Below are 21,267 nucleotides of genomic sequence, written 5' to 3'. Positions count from 1 at the left end.
AAAATGTGTTTCATAGCATGCGTACATTTGAAAAACATGAATGAAAAAAATCGTACTTTTGAAAGATGTGCACAAATACACTTTAATCAATGGTAGAAGAACTTGTATATTTAAAGAGGCACACAGTTGATGCATAGTTGGAAATATTCACATGAAAATACACATGGGTTTTCACATGAACAAAACAAAAAATCTCACAATCTGATATGGACTTGACTCAGAATAAGCTTCAAGATGGAATTTGGAGAACTTTGGCAAGCTCACATTTTGCTGATTCACACATTGGTCAATACAGGTCATGGGACCTTTATCTAGACTGGGGGTAGGGAATCCCTTGCCCTCCAGATGTTTTTGGATGAAAGCTCTTATCATCCCTGACTACTGGACATGCTTGATGGGGCCAATGGGAGTTGGAGCACAATTAAATCAAATGAAATTTTATTTGCACCAAGCCAATGGCCATTGTAATTTGGAACAATATTCATACAAGTATACATAATCAAACATAAAACAAACAGTAATGCTGTCCAGTGTCCATAAAATTGGAGAACAATAATATATGGAGGTTCACAGGTTCCCCATCATGATCTATATGGATTTATTTATTTATTTATTTATTTATGCCCCACGTTTCTACTAGGGATGTATGAAAGTCACTTACCTGGTCTTGCAGCTTGCTTCGCGGTTGGGGGGAGGCGCTTCGCTTCTCCCCCCGAAGTTCAGGCCGGGGGGGGAGGCTTCCCGCCTCGCCCGGCTGAAATTCAGGCCAAGGGGGAGGCTTCCTGCCTTGCCCGGCCAAAACTCAGGCCCGGGAGAAGCACCCCGTCTCCCCGGCCGTGAACTTCAAAAGAAAAAAGAAAAAGAAAAAAAAGCCCCGTGATAGGCTACGTAACGATTTGCACAGCCTATCATGGCTAGATCTGCAAAGTCAGCCGTGATAGGCTACGTTAATCGTCACGTAGCCTATCACAGGTGACTTTTTTTTAAAAAAAAAGCACGTACGCAAATGGCGGCCCCCATAGGGAGCCGCCATTCGCGTTCCTTATTTGGTCCCTGTAGTCTACGTAAAGATTTATGTAGACTTAGGGGTGGATGAAAGGCACTTACCTTTCGTCGAAGCTTGTACGCGGTGGGGGGGAGGCGCTTCGCGGCTCCCCCCGAGATGTTCAGGCCGGGGGGGGAGGCTTCCCGCCTCGCCCTGGCCAAAATTCAGGCCGGGGGGGAGGCTTCCTGCCTCGCCCGGCCGAAATTCAGGCCGGGGAGGAGGCGCCTCGCCTCTCCCGGCCGCGAACTCCATTGTTTTGTTTTGTTTTTAAAAAAAACGCCCCTGTGATAGGCTACGTGACGATTAACGTAGCCTATCACGGCTAGATCTGCAACGTCAGCCATGATAGGCTACGTTAATCGTCACGTAGCCTATCACGGGTGACTTTAAAAAAAAAAAGCGCGTACGCTAATGGCGGCCCCCATAGGGAGCCGCCATTCGCGTTCCTTATTTAGTCACTGTAGTCTACGTAAATGTTTACGTAGACTACGGTGAAAATAAGGGCAATGCATATAGCGTTGCCCTTATTTTCGCCGTAGTCTACGTAAATCTTTACATAGACTACAGGGACCAAATAAGGAACGGGAATGGCGGCTCCCTATGGAGGCCGCCATTATCCATACGGGCTTTTTTTTTTTTTTAACGTCACCCGTGATAGGCTACGTGATGATTAACGTAGCCTATCACGGCTGACTTTGCAAATCTAGCCATGATAGGCTACGTTAATCGTCACGTAGCCTATCACGGGGGCAGTTTTTTTTTCTTTTATTGGAATGGCGGGGGCGGCAGCCGGTCGAAAGACCGGCTGCCACTCCCACCCCGCTCGAACCCCCGCCGAACCACCGGCCGGACCCGCCGCCGGGAGGGACATTCAGCGAAGGTAAGTCCCGTCCCGGGGGGGGGGGTGCGGGGTGCGGGGGGGTGCGGAGGATTTCCCCCTGAAACTTGTTCGGGGGGCTGAACACGTTGGCGCTCGGCCCCCCGAAGTTTCGGGGAGAAATTCTCTGCCATCCCTACATAGACTACGGCGAAAATAAGGGCAACGCTATTTGCGTTGCCCTTATTTTCGCCGTAGTCTACGTAAATCTTTATGTAGACTACAGGGACCAAATAAGGAACGCGAATGGCGGCTCCCTATGGGGGCCGCCATTAGCGTACGAGCTTTTTTTTTTTTAAAGTCACCCGTGATAGGCTACGTGACGATTAACGTAGCCTATCATGGCTGACTTTGGAAATCTAGCCGTGATAGGCTACGTTAATCGTTATGTAGCCTATCATAGGGGCGTGTTGTTGTTTTTTTACTTTTCTTGTAATGGCAGCGGTGGCAGCCGGTTGAAAGACCAGCTGCCGCCCCCGCCCCTGACGAAGACCTGCCGAACCGCTGCCGGGACCCGCCACCGGGAACGACATTCGTAAAAGGTAAGTCCCATCCCGGGGGGGGCGGGGGGATGGCGGAGAATTTCTCCCCGAACCTTCGGAGGACTGAATGCGTTGGCACTCAGCCCCCCGAAGTTTCGGGGAGAAATTCTCCCCCATCCCTAGTTTCTACTAAGAAAAATGGTACTTGAGTCCATAGTGTTTAGTAGAGGAAGAGATGATGTAAGAACCAACAGTGTGCTCTCAATGGCATGGTAGAGGGAGAGATGATGTGTTCTCCTCTGCTTCTAATTGCCACCTCTCCTTTGATGAACACAGTGATAACAAATGTGACTGCCTCAGAGGTGAATATAATGAGTACAGTGAGAAACTATTTTTCTTTATGCACATTTACAAGACAAGCTTGTTGTTGAGCTGGAAGTTCTCCAAGGAGCTGAGAAAGTAAGCAAAGGGTTGTTCATTTGTTAGAGTAGCTGTGACAGATATGAAAGGTTCCACTTCTGGATCTTTTCAGGAGATGGATATATGCTGGACATATGTAGGTTCATCACAAAATTAATTTACCTCAACATTGTTAATCGATATTTAAAGTCATTTCCTTATATCAAATGTGAATAAAGGGATATTTAGTTATTAAACTATTCTTTATTAAAAAAAAAAAAAAGGAGAAGAACAGACAGAAAGGCGGAGCAAATATGAGGTTCATCTGCCCTAGGGAGACTACCATCCCACTGGCCCATGATCCAGCCACTAGCCAGGAGCACGGCTGCTTGCTCATGATGGATGTAGCGCAGCAGGTTGCAGATGGCCATGAAACGGTCATATGCCATGGCAGCAAGAGTGCAGGGGCTGGTTGGGTTAGAGCTCTGTGTTGTTCATTAAATTTGGTTAGATCTGTGGGGGGGGGGAGTATGTGCAGTTCCTTCTTATACTTTCCTACCCAGTCCTTCTCCATTCAGCTCTTCTTCCATTTCTAGATTATCAATTGAAAAAACATTTTTTGGTGTGTGTGTTTTACTGCATTAGTTAGCTTCTTCTTGGCATGTTCTCTTCCCCCCCAATTATTGTTCTTGTGAAATCAAGAGCTAGTTGATTCATTATCATTAGGTTCCTGAGAGAGCTGTGTGTGTTTGTTATGTTTGGTTAGATTGGGAGGGGGTGCATCTCCTTCTTATATTTTCCTACCCAGTCCTTCTCCATTCAGCTCTCCTTCCTTTTCTAGCTTATCAATTGAAAAAGAAACATTTTTACTGTATTAGATAGCTTCTTCTTGGCTTGTTCTTTCACTACCCCCCTCCCCAGGAACACTACTGACAGCCTGAGGTCATCGAGATCTACAGCAAAGATCACCAACTTCATATATAAACAAACTGGATAATGATGTGTACTTGCTAGACTCTCAGTTCCTTCCATTCACTTGCATCATTTTTTTTTAATTAAAAACCTTCTGAAATTTGGCAGGTATGGTGTGGAGATTTTAGATAGATAGATAGATAGATAGATAGATAGATAGATAGATAGATAGATAGATAGATAGATGATAGATAGATAGATAGATAGATAGATAGATTTGTGTGTGCTAGAAAAACAACAACAGCGTTACTACAAAAAACAAAAATTACCTGCTAGGTAATGTGTGTATTCAGCAAAAGAGAGACTGAGGTCATCCACTGTGAATCTTCTGAATAGGAAGTACTAGGGGAAAGGAGTTGTTTGCACTTCAAAGAAACCTACAGCAGAGATTAGGGATAGTGACCTCCTCCACTTTAACACATCTGACTTATTATCCCTTCTGAGTTTGCTTGGAGTTTCTGAGAACAGCACATTTCACCTGTGCCTAGCACAAAAACTATTTTGCCAAACTGTCTGAAATTTGACAGGTGGGATCCCCTCCATGAAGGCTGGGAGTTCCCCAAATGTCATGGACTTCTGTGTAATCAGTGAAAAGTTACAGCTCTTTACTCTTAGAGTATTTGTGGGGGGGGGGAAATCAAATTTCACCTACGCCTAGCACAAAACCTACATGGCCAAATTGCCTGAAATTTTTGCAGCTGGGCATTGCTCCAGGGGAGCTGAGGGTTCCCCAAATTTCATAGATGTACCATGAAAACTGAAAAGGTTACGGCTGTTTGTGTTTCCCCATACAAGTCAAAGGGTAAACATCAAAACGAGTGATTCAGATGCCCGAATCCCATTTCAGATTCGTATCTGAGTAGAAGTGGATGGGGTCTGAATCAGTCTGAATCGAGGTGGGGCTGCTTCAGAAGGTCCAAATCAGTGTCCAAAGCGAAGCAGAGGGTCTGTGCACAGCCTTAATATGAATGAAGTCCACAAGAGGCACTCTGGAAACAATGGGGATGGAAGCCATATTCCAATTAAAACAATTGAGAAGAGGAAGAGGAAAGGACAATCAAGTATTTGGAATGGAGAGAGCAAGAAAACACTGTTGTAGCTACAAGTCACCCTGTGAGGGTCTGCCCCATTAGAAGCATTCCAGACCCTCTCCCTGAATATGTAGCTTTAATTTATAGAATATATCTTTGGCCCTTTTACTTATGGAGATTCAAGGGAAAGCATGCAGGGAGACAATATTCTAGCCAAATGCTCATTAAGAAACAAACATGTTCCTGCCTTCCAGTGTTCTGGCCAAGAAGCACCAGACCAACCCACAAGTACTAGGTCACCACACCCATAAAGAAAGATGGAGACATGAAGTGTTGTGTAAACTTGGGCCACAAAAAATGGTAAATACAAATGGGATCTGCAATGGAATGAGCTCTGCAGGTCTTCTTAATGCTAACTAGTAAGGGTGAGTCTTATCTGGTCCTGACTGGGGAGACAATGCAGTGGCTATCTCCAATCCATGCTCCTCCAGCCATATCTACTGGCATAGAGAAGGGCCCTCCTGAGCCACAGGCTCCTTGAGCTCCATGGCTCTATCACCCATTCATGCTCTAAAGGAGTTCCTTTCACTGTCCCACAGCCTTAGCTGGCAAGTCACAGGAATCTCCTCCCACCTTTTTGGCACCACCACGTGCTCAGATATAACTCACTCGTATAGGCCGTACTTGCTCTGTCCCACCCAAGTTGCGACTGTTGTAGCCTAATTAATGGCAACAGCATTCAGTACAGAGCAGCTCAGAAAAACCAAGCATCCTACACCAATCTGGGTGTTCAGCTAAATAAATAAATAAATAAATAAATAAATTATACCCACAATTTGACTAGCAATTTCTCGCACTGATTCTTACAAAGGTGGAAGGGTGGGGTATGAGAGAGTGGACGTGGGGCCAGATTATAAACCTCCTTGGACCCTACCTCCAACATTGACCCCAGAACACAACATGTGTCTGCATGTCATGATCCTAGTGTGCCCACCTCCTTCTGGGGGTGGCCGTGAAAGCCAATCACCCATGAGTTCTGACCATGGGGGAGAGTATCAAGGGGGGGATGCCATGTGAGATTTGCATTTCTTTATGAAACATGGAATTTGACTTCTATTTGCATTTGCTTGATATGTTTTTTATGCTGCTGCACCTGCCACCCCATTTTGATATTTGAGATTTATTGTGAGCCACTTTGGTGGCAGTCAACCATTTAAAATGCTGGGAAAGCAGCATATGAACTAAAGCAAATTAAACCAGACATCCATCCTGCATTAATTTCCATAGAGAGCAATCCTATGGCCACTGGACACTGTCTAGAGGGCCATAGGATTTTTCACTCACTCCAAGCTCAACTCCAGGAAACCACACTCCCCCCCCTCCCCCTAGTAGCCTGCATGGGGAGAACTGTGTTGGCTGCCTCTCCATGCTCGTAAAACAGAGCATGGAGAGGGTGAAAAGGGGGTGTTCCCAGGGTCATGGAGGGGAGGAGACCATGGAAGCCCCTTTATGTTGCTTCCTATGAGGTCTCCAGTCTGTATTGACCCTGCTGTGGGCTTCAACCTCTTAATTTAAAGGTGCTGAAGATAGTGATAAATCAGACCCAGGTTTACTTACAAGGAGTACTTTATTGAGTAACTTACAGCACACAGGCGTACCCAATGGTTGGATCAGACAGCTTCTCTGAGCCCAGAGCCATGGGGTACAATAGGTCTTATATCATACATGTTAGCAATGAGGCAGCATGACAGAAGCAAGCACCCCCTAGCATTCATTCCCAGCATAGACTAGGAGGGCTTAGTTCTCAGCACAGCCACCTGCAGCTTTAAGACAAACAACCTTCGCTTCCCAGGCAGATCTTGATTCACTCCTTAGTATGGAATGTGCTAGGCCATGTTATTGGCCCTTTGACTCATCTTCACATGCTCAGAGGTTTACTAGCAAGGGAATTGCACTGATAATGAACTTAAGCAGGCCCCTCTAACACTACAGGTGACTTGGTTATGCTCCTGGGGCCAATACACAGTCCCATTCCTGACCCCTCTCCGAAGCCCCATCTAGAGGTGCAAAATTGCACATCTAGCCAAGAATGCAGGGTGGGAGGATGGCAGAAGAGAAGATCCCCTCTGTGCTCTGCCTGACCTGCATCAGATAGATGTCAGCCTCCGAGTTCAGATGCTGACATCTGTCTCGATAGGATTGCGCCATTAGCCAATAAGTTCATGTTCTATCCCAAGGATAGAGCAGTTAAAAATATGACACTAGAGCAGTTAAAAATATGACACACACACACACACACACAAATATGTACAACTAAAATAAAATTATCTCATGCCCACATAAGAAGCTGGGTTGCTGAATTACACTGAAAAGAGAAGATCATCTTGCCAATAAATGTTATGATTAGGGATGTACGAGTCCCTTACCTGGTTCTGGTCTGGGGCTTTGGCGGTGGGGGGCAGGCAATCCCTCCCTCCCCCTGGAATCCTCCCCAGCTGGCTCTGCTCTGCTCCATGGCAAGGCCGCGGAGCCGCCAGCTGGGGCTGGCTGCAGCCGGACTTCCGGCCGCTGCCGGGTTGCTGCGGCCACAAACGGCGGCTGTTGTAGTGGCTGCCATATGCATCCTTGCATTAATCCATGATAGGCTATGTAAGTATTTATGTAGCCTATCACGGCAAAGAGCAGGGGCACAAATGGCGGCTGCTATGCCATTTGTGTCCCTGCCTTTTGCCGTGATACACTATGTAAATACTTACGTAGCCTTTTACGGCAAAGATAAGGGATCTTTAGATCTTCATTCTAAAGAATCCAGCCTCACTGGAGTCCATGGTGGAATTCTCCAACATCCCTAAATTTATGATCAAGATGTTGCTGCTGCCAAAATGAGAAGCTAGGTTATCTGAAGGATCACCTCCTCCAATATGTGCCTGCCTGGACCCTAAGGTCATCCTCAGCAGTCCTTCTCCATGAGCCCCTGCCAAAGGAAGTGAGGTGGGTGGCTACCAGGAAGAGGGCCTTTTCTGCTGTGGCACCCTAGCTTTGGAATGAGCTCCCTAGTGAGGTTCACCTGGCACCTATGTTGTACTCCATATGGCACCAGGTGAAGACCTTTTTTATTCTCCCACCATTTTAGCATTTTAGCTTCCTAATCTTTTAGCTCTGGTGTTTAAAATCTCTATTTTAACTCTTTGCATTGCTGCTAGGTTTTATTCTGGTTCTACTGTTGTATTGTGGTTTTAAGCTTTCATATTTTATATTGTTTTATGCTGCACTCTGTGGTTTTAATTTTTGTGAACCATCCAGAGACCTCTGACTATTGGATGGTAAGTAAGTAAGTAAGTAAGTAAGTACGTAAGTAAGTAAATAAGATTCAACCTCCATAATATTCAGTTTAACATATCCCAGCCCTGTCACAACATCCCATGTTTCTCTGCTTCCACCAATGGGAGCTAATGAGTTTGAGAAAGTTTGGGAGAAACAGAACATTGTGAAGATGTAGGTTTTGAGAATAGGAAGTCCAGGTTTTTGTGGTGTGTGTTTCAATAAAGCAGGGATCTGTATGTACTCCACCCAGAAAATGATTTGCCACAAACATATTTCATTTGATTTGTGATTTTTATTTAAAGTACACAAAGATATTACAAGCAATTACTGTATATTTATATCTATATCCAGCTACACAGCAGAGAGATATTTTCATTTGCATGTCTAATGTAACAACACTAAGAAGAAATTTGATATATGTGGAGACTGAGATGCACTAGGAATTACTAATAAGGAGTCATTCTGTATTGCATTGTTGCCCCTCCCATGAGGTAAGGTGCCTCAGGCAGCAGATTGGGAGGGGTGGTGAGTTGTCCCTACCCCTGCTGCTGGGAGTTCCCCCTGACATCTCTGCCTGCCGCTGCTTCACCAGCCATGCTCTTTCACTTTGGCAACTGCTGCAGTGGGACAGTAACCAGTGAGGCTGCCTGGAACAGCCAGCCACACGATCAATCACTCTCACAGGTTCCTCAGAATGCGGGACCAGCTGGGTGGGTTCTCTTGAGCAGTGGCCCACCCAATCTCTCACTCTGAGGACTCCCCCAAAGTGAGAAATTGGTCTGGTGGAATTACTGGAGAGCCATGCTGGCTACTCAGAGCACCCAGCATGGCTCTCCAGAGAGCAATCCATGCCTACATGCCTCACTCTAGAGAGCCACGTTGGCTGCTTTGTGTGGCCAGCACAGCTCTCCAGAGAGCCTGCTTGCTTGCTCACTTTCTTGCTCTGAGGGATTCCTGAGAGCCAGAGATTGGGAGGGCAGGCATGTCCACAGCAGAGGCAGCACCATGGAGGATGGGTGGGAGGAGTAGCCATGCAGGGGAGTGCTGCCACGCTTTCTCCCACCAAAGGCAACAGGACATATTGCACTGCCTCTCATTATTAATATATTCATACGCCCCAACTAGAAAAGCTATTGCCACATGTTGGCTCATATTATTCTCTCCTGCAAGGAAGGCAGCAGTAAAGATGAGTCAGCCACCACAAAGTCAAAAAATAGCACATTAAGTAGTTCATTGCTGTACCACCTCTGTTAATTTCAATAGACTGTCCACATCTCTGTACAAACACTTTTAAACTGAGCATGGATGCCCACCAGTAGTGACTTGTGTATGTAAATGAATGTGATGGGACATAGAGGCTGGTGTTGACAATATTTTGTCCCAATTTTTAGAGCAATATATAAGAGTTTCTTGCTATATATTAAATATAATTAAAGGACAGACAGCACATGGGATTTAATAACCATACTGGAATACCTGTTCTTCTGAAAATGCATAAATGGTTCTGATATTATGCCCCAAACCAATAAAAACTTACACACTGATTCTCTAAATCACAACCAATTTCATGTAGATTTAAAAAAAAACAGACTTCTGAAGTGTCATATGGATAGTGAATTTCCTGAAAGCTTTTCCCATGGCTTCCTTCACTTCCTTGTTTCTCAGGCTATATATGAGGGGATTAACCAGGGGTGTCAGGATTGTATAGAACAGAGAGAAGACTTTCTTCAGATATCTCAGATTTCTAGACCTGGGAAGCATATAGACAAACATCAGGGTTCCATAAAAGAGGGCCACCACAGCGAGGTGAGAAGAACAGGTAGAGAAAGCCTTTTGCCTCCCAGTGGCTGATGGGATTCTGAGGACTGTAACAATGATGAAAAGGTAGGATATCACTGTGAGTATAAATGGGGGGAGGGTGAATGCACAGGCAAATATAAAGATGGTCATTTCTACAATGTAAGTGTCACTGCAGGAGATTTCTTTTATGATTGGAGATAAATCGCAGAAGTAATGATCAATTACATTGGGTCCACAGAAAGTTGACGAAAACACTGCAAGGGTTGTACTTGTGCTAACCAATACTCCACTTGCCCAAGACACAGCTACCAACAGCAAGCACAGCCTGCTGTTCATGACCGTGGCATAGTGCAATGGCTTACATACAGCTAAGCACCTATCATAAGACATCGCAGATAGGAAATAGCATTCAGCACCTCCAAGACAAGCAAATATATAACACTGCATGAAACAGGCTTTTACAGATATACTTTTTTCTCCAGTCAAGGGACTTGATAATATTTTAGGCAGGATGGTGGAGATGTAGCAGGACTCCAAAAAGGATAGATTTCCTAGGAAGAAGTACATGGGGGTGTGAAGGTGTTGATCAATCACAACCAAAAAGAGAATGAGAAAGTTCCCAGCCATGGTCCCCAAGTAGATCACTAAGAAGAGCAGGAAAAGAAGAACCTGAACCTTAGGAAGATTCCCAAATCCCAACAGTATGAATTCAGTAACTGTTGAGTGATTCTGTTTTTCTTTCATTGCCATGGGCTGCATCACAAGAAAATAAAACACAACATTTAGCAACACATTTGGACCTTTATCATGTTTCTCTCACTGTCACCTCCATGAATTGCAGTCTTATCATACAGAAGATGCAGCTGTTGTCTGTCGGTAGTTCTTAATCATGAAATCAAAATTCATCTCCTATTTTCATATGCAAGAATATGAAAGAGCAGACTCTGAATAGCAATTTCTGGGAGAAAAAGAACAATGAAGAGGACTTTTTCTGTGATGAACTCTTTGTTTGCTTCCCAGATGCATCTGGCTGGAAACAGGATGTGGGACTTCATGGGCATTTGGTCTGACCCAGCAATAGCTCTCCCTGTTAGTGTTGTGCCAAAAGTTTATGCCACATTTTTTTTTTTTACCATTCTCATCCAAAAAGAAATTCAATGGGGAACAAATTTTGGCGAAATGCTCAAAGGTTGGGTTTACCTTACTTAGGAGGTGGCTGAGGAGTGAGCTCAAGTGTCCTGTTTTTCATTGTACAATCATTTCTCTGGAAGCCCGACCCATAGCCTCCTCAACTTCCCACACTTCAGTTAAACCCCAGTTTAAGGCACCATAAAGTAATTCCTCCCAGAGGGCTTTCTCAGATCAGGAAGTGCAGGCAGCCTGGGAGGCTAGCTGTGATTAAGTAAGCTCAAAAACACCACAAAAATAAATTATAAAATATCTGGAATGAGGCAGGACAATGGAAGCCTCTTTCATGGGGGGAGGAAATTGGAGGGCAGAATTTGGCAGAACACTAACTCCACCTCATCCCTGGAGTTTGACTCAACACTGCCCCACCTGCATTGCAGTGCATGCAAATTGGGGGCCATCCTGCCAAGACAGTTGAGTTCATGCTTGTGCATCACAAAAAAAAACAACAACCCCAAAACCTTTACCAAAAAATAAAGAAGCTGTGCTACAAGCCCTGCCAATGGGGAGCCCTACCTGAGAAGAAACTGTGGATAATTTCTCCTTGCTCTGGAGAAATTTGGTGAAATTGTCTGCCCAGAAGAAAGGTGGAGAATTTCAAAAGGCCATTTGTACATAGGTCTACTCCCTGCCTCACCCCTAAAATTAGGACATGAGAAGATCAATCGAGAAATGCTGACAAAATTACCCTCTTATAAAAGCAATAATTCTCCAGTATGGTAGACTAACCAGCAAATAATAGATTGCTATTTACCTTATTGGTGAAATAGTATCCTGGAAGTATTGTAGGCTCCATTCCAAAACTTAAGATGACATTCTGTTCTCCTGTCCTGTTCCCCATAAGAAAATGAATTGCTTAGTTGATCTTGCTCAGAAGTCTTAATCTCTTGTTGCCTCAACCCCAGGATACAAACACAGTAATGTACAAATTATTCTCATAGTCCTTAGTGCCTCTCTCTTTTGCCTTCTGAAGAGGTTTGATTTGATAGTTGCAAAGCTTTTATCACTCTGCAATGACCTGAATGTCTCTACTGAATGGTTATTTATGTATTACATAGCAAGGTAGACAATCTCTCTTGACAATTCTGCCAATAGGCATATCAGTCCCCAGAGCAGGCAAAGATTTTTATACAAAAATTTAAATTCTATCCAAATATTATGGTACACACAAACATGTGAATTAAATTATGCATATCACATATGTATCTATTTATTTGGGGCGACTGCAAATTAAGGGCTCCAAACACTCCCAATAAAAAGGCATTGTGGAGCTATTCTGTCTTTTCCTCTTTAAGAGATTATTATTATTCTTATTTTTCTGGTAAGGGGGGAAAAAGATAGAAGAAACAGTGAGGAAATAATGGGAAGACAACATTGGCTGGACTCTCCTGAGGTCTTGTATTTGAGGCAGAGTGATCATGGGATAGCCCATCTAGAAGCACCCTAGAATAACAGGCTATACCATGGAGAAAACAACTAGGGATCCAACAAGAAAATACTTCAAAAAGTGTTCAGGAAATGTTGGGAATGTTTTGTTCCCTCCACATGTTGTGATATGTTGTTTCTCAAATTATGTGGATTTTGCAACTAAAATAAGGCAGTTGGATGTTTAAGTCAATGCTAGGGATGTCAGAGAATTCCGCCACGGATCTTGGTGAGGCAGAATGCCAGTGCATTCGGCCCCTCAAACTCCATGGAGGAACGGCCTGCCACCCCCCCGCCCCCCCTGCGGATCCCCCCACCTCCCCGCGGATCCCCCCCGGGACAAGACTTACCGGGGGCGGATGTTTCGGATGGCAGCAGCTCCGGCGACGGCGGTGGCGGCAGCTGTGGCGGCAGTGGTCTTCCGACCGGCTACCGCCACCGCCATTTGCAGTCTTGTCTTTTTTTTTTTTTTACAGAGACGTGATAGGCTATGTAAGTTTTTACATAGCCTATCACGTCTCTGTAAAAAAAAAAAAAGACGAAGAAAAATAAGGAGCGCAAATGGTGGCAGCCATAGCCGCCGCCATTTGCATAGGCTTTTTTTTTTTTTTTTACCCAAACGTGATGGGCTACGTAAGTTTTTACGTAGCCTAAAACGTCTGGGTAAAAAAAAAAAAAAGTGTACACAAATGGTGGCCATTTGCGTTCCTTATTTTTCTTCATCTTAGTCTATGTGAATATTTACGTAGACTAAGACGAAGACAAGAAAGGGGAATGCAAATAGCACCCAGTACACTATTTGCGTTCTCCTTTCTTTTCTTCATCTTAGTCTACATAAATATTTATGCTAAGACGAAGAAAAATAATGAACGCAAATGGCGGCGGCTGTAGCCGCCGCCATTTGCGTACGCATTTTTTTTTCCTTACCCAGAGCCCTCCGTGGCTGGAAATCCGGCTGCGGACGGCCCTGGCCTGCTCCTGGCCGGCTGCTCCGTGGAGCCGTGGTGGAGCACAGCTGGCTTTCGAGGATTCCGGGGGGGAGGACCAGATCGCCTCCCCCCCGGCGAGGAATCCAGGGGAAGGGATGGAGCACCTCCCCACCCAGCGGAACCTGGCGGAGCCAGGTAAGCAGGGTTTCGTACACCCCTAGCCAATGCAGTAAACCTGAGAAATTCACTTCCAACTGTTGATTGAAACGAACAGACAACCCTCCCCCAGAGATAACCTTTAATATTTTGCACTAACTGACATTCTTGAACTGTCTTCAAGAGCCATCATCGCACAAAGTACAGAGTGCATTTCAGCAGTCCCACTAGGGAGGCGGCGGCGGGGGGGGGGATTCATTCAGTTTTCATTTTGAATTCACCCACTTTTGCACTTTCAAATCACTGTGCAAACCAAAACTAAGTTATCCATTGAAAATCACACTTCTCCACATTTTGCAATGGAGTTCTCCATTTTTTTTTTTTTTTAAATTAAGTATACAAAAATGTATATGGGGGGATAGCATTTTAAAATCTGGAATCTGTCTGGATGTGATGCAGTATATAAATGTTGTAAATAGAAATAAATATATTCAAATCCATAATACTAGGAACGTTTCTGGCAAAAACGTGGAGGCAAAATGTGCATATGAGGAAATATGCACACAAAAATGCTTATGGACTTATATGAAAACTTTTTTTTAAATCTCAGACTTTGGGATGAACTGCCTTAAGACATGAGGAATTCTCAAAAATTGAAATGGACCAAATTCAAGATGGGGGGGAGAGAGAGAGAGAGAGAGAGAGAGAGAGAGAGAAGAATTGACAGTTGAATCCATCCTTGCTAGTCACAACCAGAAATAGTACAGAAACTATTGTCACAAGGTGTACCAGCCACTGAAAAGGGGTACATCCTTCAGAGCATACATTGTTGGTGAAAGGCACCTCTGGCTCTGACCATTATGGTAAATGGGATTCCATTAATAGGAGCTGAATAATAGAAGATGGCATGTGTCTGCGATGGGATCTGCAACCTCTCCCAGGTCATAGGGCTTGCTATTCTTCATGACTTCCACTTTTGTCAGGACTGAAATTCAACTTCCTTAACTACATTCAGGTTCTTCACCAAGGTCCAGCACTGGGCAAATCACAACCTTCTGGGTGGAAGATACAGCAGTTTCTCATCAGCATACCAGTATCAACACATAACATCAAACACAGATGTCACCCAACAGCCTCATATACATGTTGAATAGAAAGAAGGAGCTGGCTGGCATATGACTTCATAGAGAAGGACCTACAGTATAAAGTGTAATGATGGAGGAACCCTGATGCTGGAAAGTATGCCTATGGTCTGAGTACATGGCTAAGAATCTAAGCAGAAAAGCGAAGTCAGAGGGACCATAGGGATGGAAAGTTTCCAACAGTCTATGTGATAAGACGGCATACCTGCTGAACTGAAAATAAGACAATGGATCTAGAATAAATTTATGAATTTGTGGTGAAACTGGTTAGGGATATAATACCCATTGTCTTGGTGACTCTCTTTGGGAAATAGGGAACTAACCACAATATGGATGATTTTGTTAATGCACAAATCATAACAGTTATGCTCATTCAACGTATGTAAAAGGAAAATAAATATTCCAAGGATCATGTTGGAAGCAACTAGAATGGCAATACCTGCCCAGTCACTTTTCTCAATCCATTTGTATAGGATATTTTGCCTAAAAAAAAGTCTCGATTTGAGCCAGATCAGGGACTGAGGGAAGTGGACACTCTCACAGAAATTATCTTCTAGAAAGCCCAGAGATAACTGTGGGTACATGATTGGCCACTATGCTTGAAAACCAAAGAACAGACATTAGGTGTCTAAACTCCCCTCCCTGCCACTGAGGTAATCTCATCCATTTAGGTTATCTGCTATTGTGGGAAGGGAAGCACAAGATCTACATTAGTATAGCTTACTCTGTTTGTTCTTTTATTAGCTGTTTTCCGGTAAACATGTTATGCTGAATGTGCTTGATTAAACTGATTCATCCCTGAACCCTTGACCTGGTGTTGTGTGATTTGGACTGTGAGCACAACATACATTGTTAAAGCTATGAATGCCACACATGATTGGAATTCATCCCCACAGAGTGGTCCCATAGGTCCTTTCAGATGGAGGAAGTAAATATCTGACCTGGTATATCCACAAACATTCGCACAGCTAACTCATGGAAAATTACATGAGAAAAGCACCTTGTTATTTAGCGGCTTTAATGATGTGATGTGCCACTGGGAAGAAGCACCTGTATTTATGAATTTACTGGGTCAGACATTGCTTTCTCTATGCTTTGTGTGTGGTTTTATCAGCTGCTTACTGTTGATCATGTTGTGCTGATGTGCTCGATTAAGCATAAAGTCTTGACCAAGTGTTGTGTGGGTTGGCTATGATGAACTGGAATCTGAACAAAACTGTCACTACTGTAATTTGCCCAAAGGCGGCACTTCTGTGTTACAAGAGAACATAAGCCTGCCTACCCCTGTCCTCTAGCACTTCCCTGAAAGGAATGAGTGGAAGCTATCAAGTGAACTCCAGCAAGGTTCATCAGCCTCATCACCAATATCTCACAATCTATGTTTTCAAAGGCCAAGTGAAGATCTGACAAGGAAAAAAATAAATGAATTGCGATTACCACTATAGGCCAGTGTCACAAATGCAGTCCCCGTCCGATGCATGGGGGATAATTAGGAATGGCAGGGGGCCAAGAAGCTGATGGTATCCATAATGTGCTTTCACAACCATATATTCAGTAACCTTCTCTCCAGAAATGTAGACTGAGGTTAGGAGCTGAAGCTAGTATGTCTCTACATCCAGATCATGAGCCAACATTGGCTGACTGCTGATCTCAGACTCCAGGGCATTGAATGAAACATTACCAACCACAGCTAGCAAAAGACCCAGCCTCCCCCAGATACTACCAATTGTAGGCAACCACACAGTCTAACAGATGTTTCCAGACACAATTTGCGGTGACAGTTTTTGACCCATTAAGCCATCTGTTATATGAGTTTGGAAATAATACTACTCTCTGTACAAATCTGTCTGTGTTAAACTATGAGGATGATGTTGTAAGATATCAGACTTCGGGCAATTATTTCACAACAAATCTACTTCCCACAAAAAAAGCTCATAATAACAGGAGAAGAAAAGGGTGTTTTTATTTTGGTCATTAATCCACTGGAGGGGACGATGACAGTATAATGTAAATGTGTATATTGCAAAGAACATTAAAAAAAAAGTAAATGAGTTACTATCCAGCAGATACAACTTATTCACACCATAATTGAGGACCTGTCCCAAACCCCAAACCCCATTATAACTTTTAAAAACTGGATTTCTGGAATGTTATATAATGTTGTATTATGAACTTCCTGACAGCTTTTTGCACAGCCTCCTTCACCTCTTTGTTTCTCAAGCTGTATATTAGGGGATTGACCATGGGTGTGAGGACAGTATAAAACAGAGAACATATTTTCTTCACATATCTGAGTTTTGTGGACCAGGGGAGCATATAGACAAGCATCAGAGTTCCATAAAACAGGGCAACCACAGTGAGGTGAGATGAACAGGTGGAGAAGGCCTTCTGCCTTCCAGTGGTGGATGGGATCCGGAGAATAGACAAAATTATGTAAGCATAGGAGGACACAGTGAGTAGCAAGGGAGGCAGGGTAAAGAGGCAGACAAATACGAAGGATGATAATTCTACTAGGCGTGTATCACTGCAGGAAATTTGCTTTATGTCAGGAATGACATCACAAAAGTAATGATCAATTACATTGGGGCCACAGAAAGAGAGCTGTGATACCCTGACAGTTATGCTTGTGCCAACCAATATTCCACTTACCCAAGACCCAGCTGCCAACTGCAGACACAACCTACTATTCATGAGTGTGGCATAATGCAATGGTTTACATACTGCTAAGTACCTGTCATAAGACATCACAGACAAGAGGTAGCATTCAGAACCTCCCAAACAAGAAAAGATAAAAAACTGTAACAAACAGGCTTTTATAGATATCGTTCTTTCACTGGTCAGGAGTCCAGTCAACATTCTAGGCAAGATGGTTGAGCTGTAGCAGGATTCCAGAAAGGAAAGGTTCCCTAGGAAGAAGTACATGGGGCTATGAAGATTTTCAGCAGCCATAACCAAAAAAACAATCAGGAGGTTCCCAGCCATGGTTGTCAAGTAGATCATTAGGAAGAACAAGAAGAGAAGAACGTGCAGATTAGGGAGCTCTCCAAATCCCAGGAGTATGAATTCAGAAACAGTTGTTTGATTTTGCCCCTCTCTGTTTGCCATGGCCTGCATCTGCAGAAAATAAAACACATCACATATAATGGCATTTTGGTAGGCCTTGTCTTATGAATCCAAAATAAAAATCAAAAGAAACGTTCTCTACAAAAGCACACACATGTCTATACCAAATCTGTATGAACCAGTGCTGTGCCAAAATTTTATTCCACAGTTTTTTTCAACCATTCTTATTCAACGTGATAGAAAAGAAATTGCTTTCAAAAATAAATCCAAAGGAGGATAACAGTTCAGAGACATTCTCATGGGTTGGGTTCAGGGTTCTTGTGCTTACCTTACTTATGAGATGGCTGAGGGTGTGTGAAGCTCCTGTGTTTCATTTTACAGTCATCTCTCTGGCAGCCTGTAGTCACCTCAGCTTCCTGCACTTCAATTAAAGCCAAAGGAAGATATCATGAGGTAATTCCTTCCAGAGGGCTTTTTCAGATCAGGAAACGCAGGCACCCTGGGGGGCTGCAGGGCAATGGATAGATGTATGATAGGAAGAAAAATACACACACAGCCCCCTTGCTTGCAATAAATTATAAAATGCCCTGATAATGGGGCAGAAAATATGGAAGCATCTTTCATGGAGGAAGAAAATTATCTTTCAAAAAAATGGAGACAGAATTGTGGCACAGCACTAGCTCCACCTTTTTGCTGGAACTGAATGCAATACTGCCCCCCAACCCTCACGCCTGCATGATGGAGAAGGCAAAATGGGGGCTAGGCTGTCAACACAGCTGATGCTGTTGCCACTTGGAGTAGCAGTGCACAAACCAAACACTCTGAAGTATAAGAAAGGAACTGTGCTACAACCCCTGTGAATAGTGAGCCCTTCTTGTGAGGAAGTGTGGGAGATGTTCTCTTCCCATACATTTGGATAAATTGTCTTCCCAATTTCTCTGCCCACAAACAGGGTGGAGGGATGGGGCGCCTCCCCCCCAGCCAGAATTTCAGCAGGGAGGGACAGGGCACCTCCCCCGCACCCAGAATTTTGGGGGGAGGGATGGAGCGCCTCCCCCCCACTGTGAAGCAAGCTGCGGGACAAGGTAAGTGACTTTCGTCCATCCCTAAAATTTAGAAAACTATCTTTCAAAAAACTGGAGACAGAATTGTGGCACAGCACTAGCTCCACCTTTTTGCTGGAACTGAAAACAATACTGCCCCCCAACCCTCATGTCTGCATGATGGAGAAGACAAAATGGGGGCCAGGCTGTCAACACAGCTGATGCTGTTGCCACTTGGAGTAGCAGTGCACAAACCAAACACTCTTAAGTATAAAGAAAAAATTGTGCTACAACCCATGTGAAAGGTGAGCCCTTCTTGTGAGGAACTGTGGGAGATGTTCTCTTCCCACTGGATACATTTGGATAAATTGTCTTCCCAATTTCTCTGCCCACAAACAGGGTGGAGAATGTTGGGAGGCCATTTTTGCACAGCTCTACTATGAAATATGCTTTTGAGTAGTTCACAACGAGGCCCTAGAATTATCATGTTCTACATGGAAGGTAGCTAGTCTCATGGAAGGCAATACCATACCATACCATACCATACCATACCAAACCATGCTGTACACACACACCCATTTCACTCTATTCACTGGAAATTTAATTTCTGTATTTTGAAATTTTGCAGACTAGCTCCTAGCTTGGCTTATATTGCAATCACCCCCACCCCCTTCTCTGTTATCAGATACCAAAGTGTTGTGATGTCCAGGATCCTTGACTAGATGTACATACGAATGTGCAAATCAGCAAAACATGAGCTTGTCAGGGGCCTCTCATTTCCACCTTGAAGCTCATTCCAACTTGTGTTTGTGCAAGAAAATTTGTGCATATTTTCATGCACATATGTGTGTGTGTACCCATCAGTTGTGCACATTTTTCCAATGTACACATTTTCTCGCACAGACTAAACTATGATTATTAGGGGTGGACGAAAGTCACTTACCTGTCCTCGAAGCTTGTTCGCGGTGGGGGGGAGGCACTTCACTGCTCCCCCCGCAAAGTTCAGGCCGGGTGGGGGAGGCTTCCCGCCTCGCCCGGCCGAAATTCAGGCCGGGGAGGAGGCGCCTTGCCTCGCCTGGCCAAGAACTCAGAAGTTTTTTTTTTTAAACGCCCCCGTGATAGGCTACGTGACGATTAATGTAGCCTATCACGGCTAGATCTGCAAAGTCAGCCGTGATAGGCTACGTTAATTGTCATGTAGCCTATCACGGGTGACTTAAAAAAAAAAAAGCGCGTACGCAATAGTGTTGCCCTTATTTTCGCCGTAGTCTACGTAAATCTTTACGTAGACTACAGCGACCAAATAAGGAACGGGAATGGCGGCTCCCTATGGGGGCCGCCATTATCTGTACGCGCTTTTTTTTTTTTTTAAGTCACCCGTGATAGGCTACGTGACAATTTACGTAGCCTGTCATGGCTGACTTTGCAGATCTAGCCGTGATAGGCTACGTTAATCGTCATGTAGCCTACCAGGGGGGCATTTTTTTTTCTTTTATTGGAATGGCGGGGGCGGCAGCCGGTCGAAAGACCAGCTGCCGATCCTGCCCCGGACGAACACCCACCGAACCGCCGGCCGGACCCGCCGCCGGGAGGGACATTCGGCAAAGGTAAGTCCCGTCCCGGGGGGGTGCGGAGAATTTCTCCCCGAAACTTGTTCGGGGGGCCGAACACGTTGGCGCTCGGCCCCCCGAAGTTTCAGGGAGAAATTCTCCGCCATCCCTAATGATTATGTACATATTTCAAATGTTGTGCACATTGCATCACAAGCTCAGAAATGTATGTTCTGCAGGTGGCATTCAGGTCCATGTTTGGTTCTGGGAAGTGTAAACTGGATACATCCTGGTAAAAAAGAACTGAAGTGCATTTCTTAGCCATCCCGAGATGGACCATTGGTCTGATCTAGCTCAGTTCTTCTTATGTCCTTAGGTTCAAACCTTTGGCTGTAGGATACCATTAATTATCACCCATCAACTGATTCACTTTACATAAAAAAACAAAACAAAAACCCTGCCATTTATATACACAGATCAGATGTCACATCTCATTCGGTCCTAACCTAGCTCTCATAGAAAACATCAGCTCCTTCAGTCTGTCATTCCCTGCAGTAACTAAATCCTCTAGAACAATAGTAGAAAATTGCTTCACACTTCAGATTTATTCTCTAAGCATTCTGGAACATTTATCCATGTATTTATTTGAACCTTTATTTGGTCATGTATGGAATGAACACTTGCAGAAACATCACTTGTAGAGACTGATCAACAAATGATTGAGTCAGGTCCTAAGCATTGTGCAATGACCCAAGATAAATATTATACTGGTGGACAGATAATACTCTGTTGCCCTGTGCAAAGCAGCAGTCATCCAGGCTACCCTGTTGCACATAGCTGG

At 44.3% G+C, this 21,267-nt stretch overlaps 2 protein-coding genes across 2 annotated transcripts; both read right to left on the bottom strand.

Moving 5' to 3' along the window:
• Nucleotides 1–9,705: 9,705 nt before the first annotated feature.
• LOC146341324 (olfactory receptor 10A7-like) lies at nucleotides 9,706–10,689 on the bottom strand. Its single transcript, XM_084807369.1, has one exon. The coding sequence runs from the start codon at nucleotides 10,687–10,689 to the stop codon at nucleotides 9,706–9,708; it is 984 nt and encodes a 327-aa protein (XP_084663495.1).
• Nucleotides 10,690–16,715: 6,026 nt separating this feature from the next.
• Nucleotides 16,716–17,878, bottom strand: LOC146341323 (olfactory receptor 10A7-like). The gene has a single exon (XM_084808321.1). It carries the CDS (start codon nucleotides 17,873–17,875, stop codon nucleotides 16,898–16,900), a length of 978 nt encoding a protein of 325 aa, XP_084664447.1. The 5' UTR covers nucleotides 17,876–17,878; the 3' UTR covers nucleotides 16,716–16,897.
• Between the last annotated feature and the right edge of the window lie 3,389 nt (nucleotides 17,879–21,267).

The sequence above is a fragment of the Heloderma suspectum genome, chromosome 6 (genome assembly GCF_057233095.1).
Source record: "Heloderma suspectum isolate Gila_16-S chromosome 6, 16-S_ref, whole genome shotgun sequence".
Classification (NCBI taxonomy): Eukaryota; Metazoa; Chordata; class Lepidosauria; order Squamata; family Helodermatidae; genus Heloderma; species Heloderma suspectum.
Note: the sequence above shows the minus strand (reverse complement) of the source record. Positions and strands in the feature narration are given on the sequence as shown.

What these genes read in the sequence shown, in the direction of transcription:
- LOC146341324 (XM_084807369.1), bottom strand. Translation starts at nt 10,689, where the DNA reads ATGCAGCCCATGGCAATGAAAGAAAAACAGAATCACTCAACAGTTACT.
- LOC146341323 (XM_084808321.1), bottom strand. Translation starts at nt 17,875, where the DNA reads ATGGCAAACAGAGAGGGGCAAAATCAAACAACTGTTTCTGAATTCATA.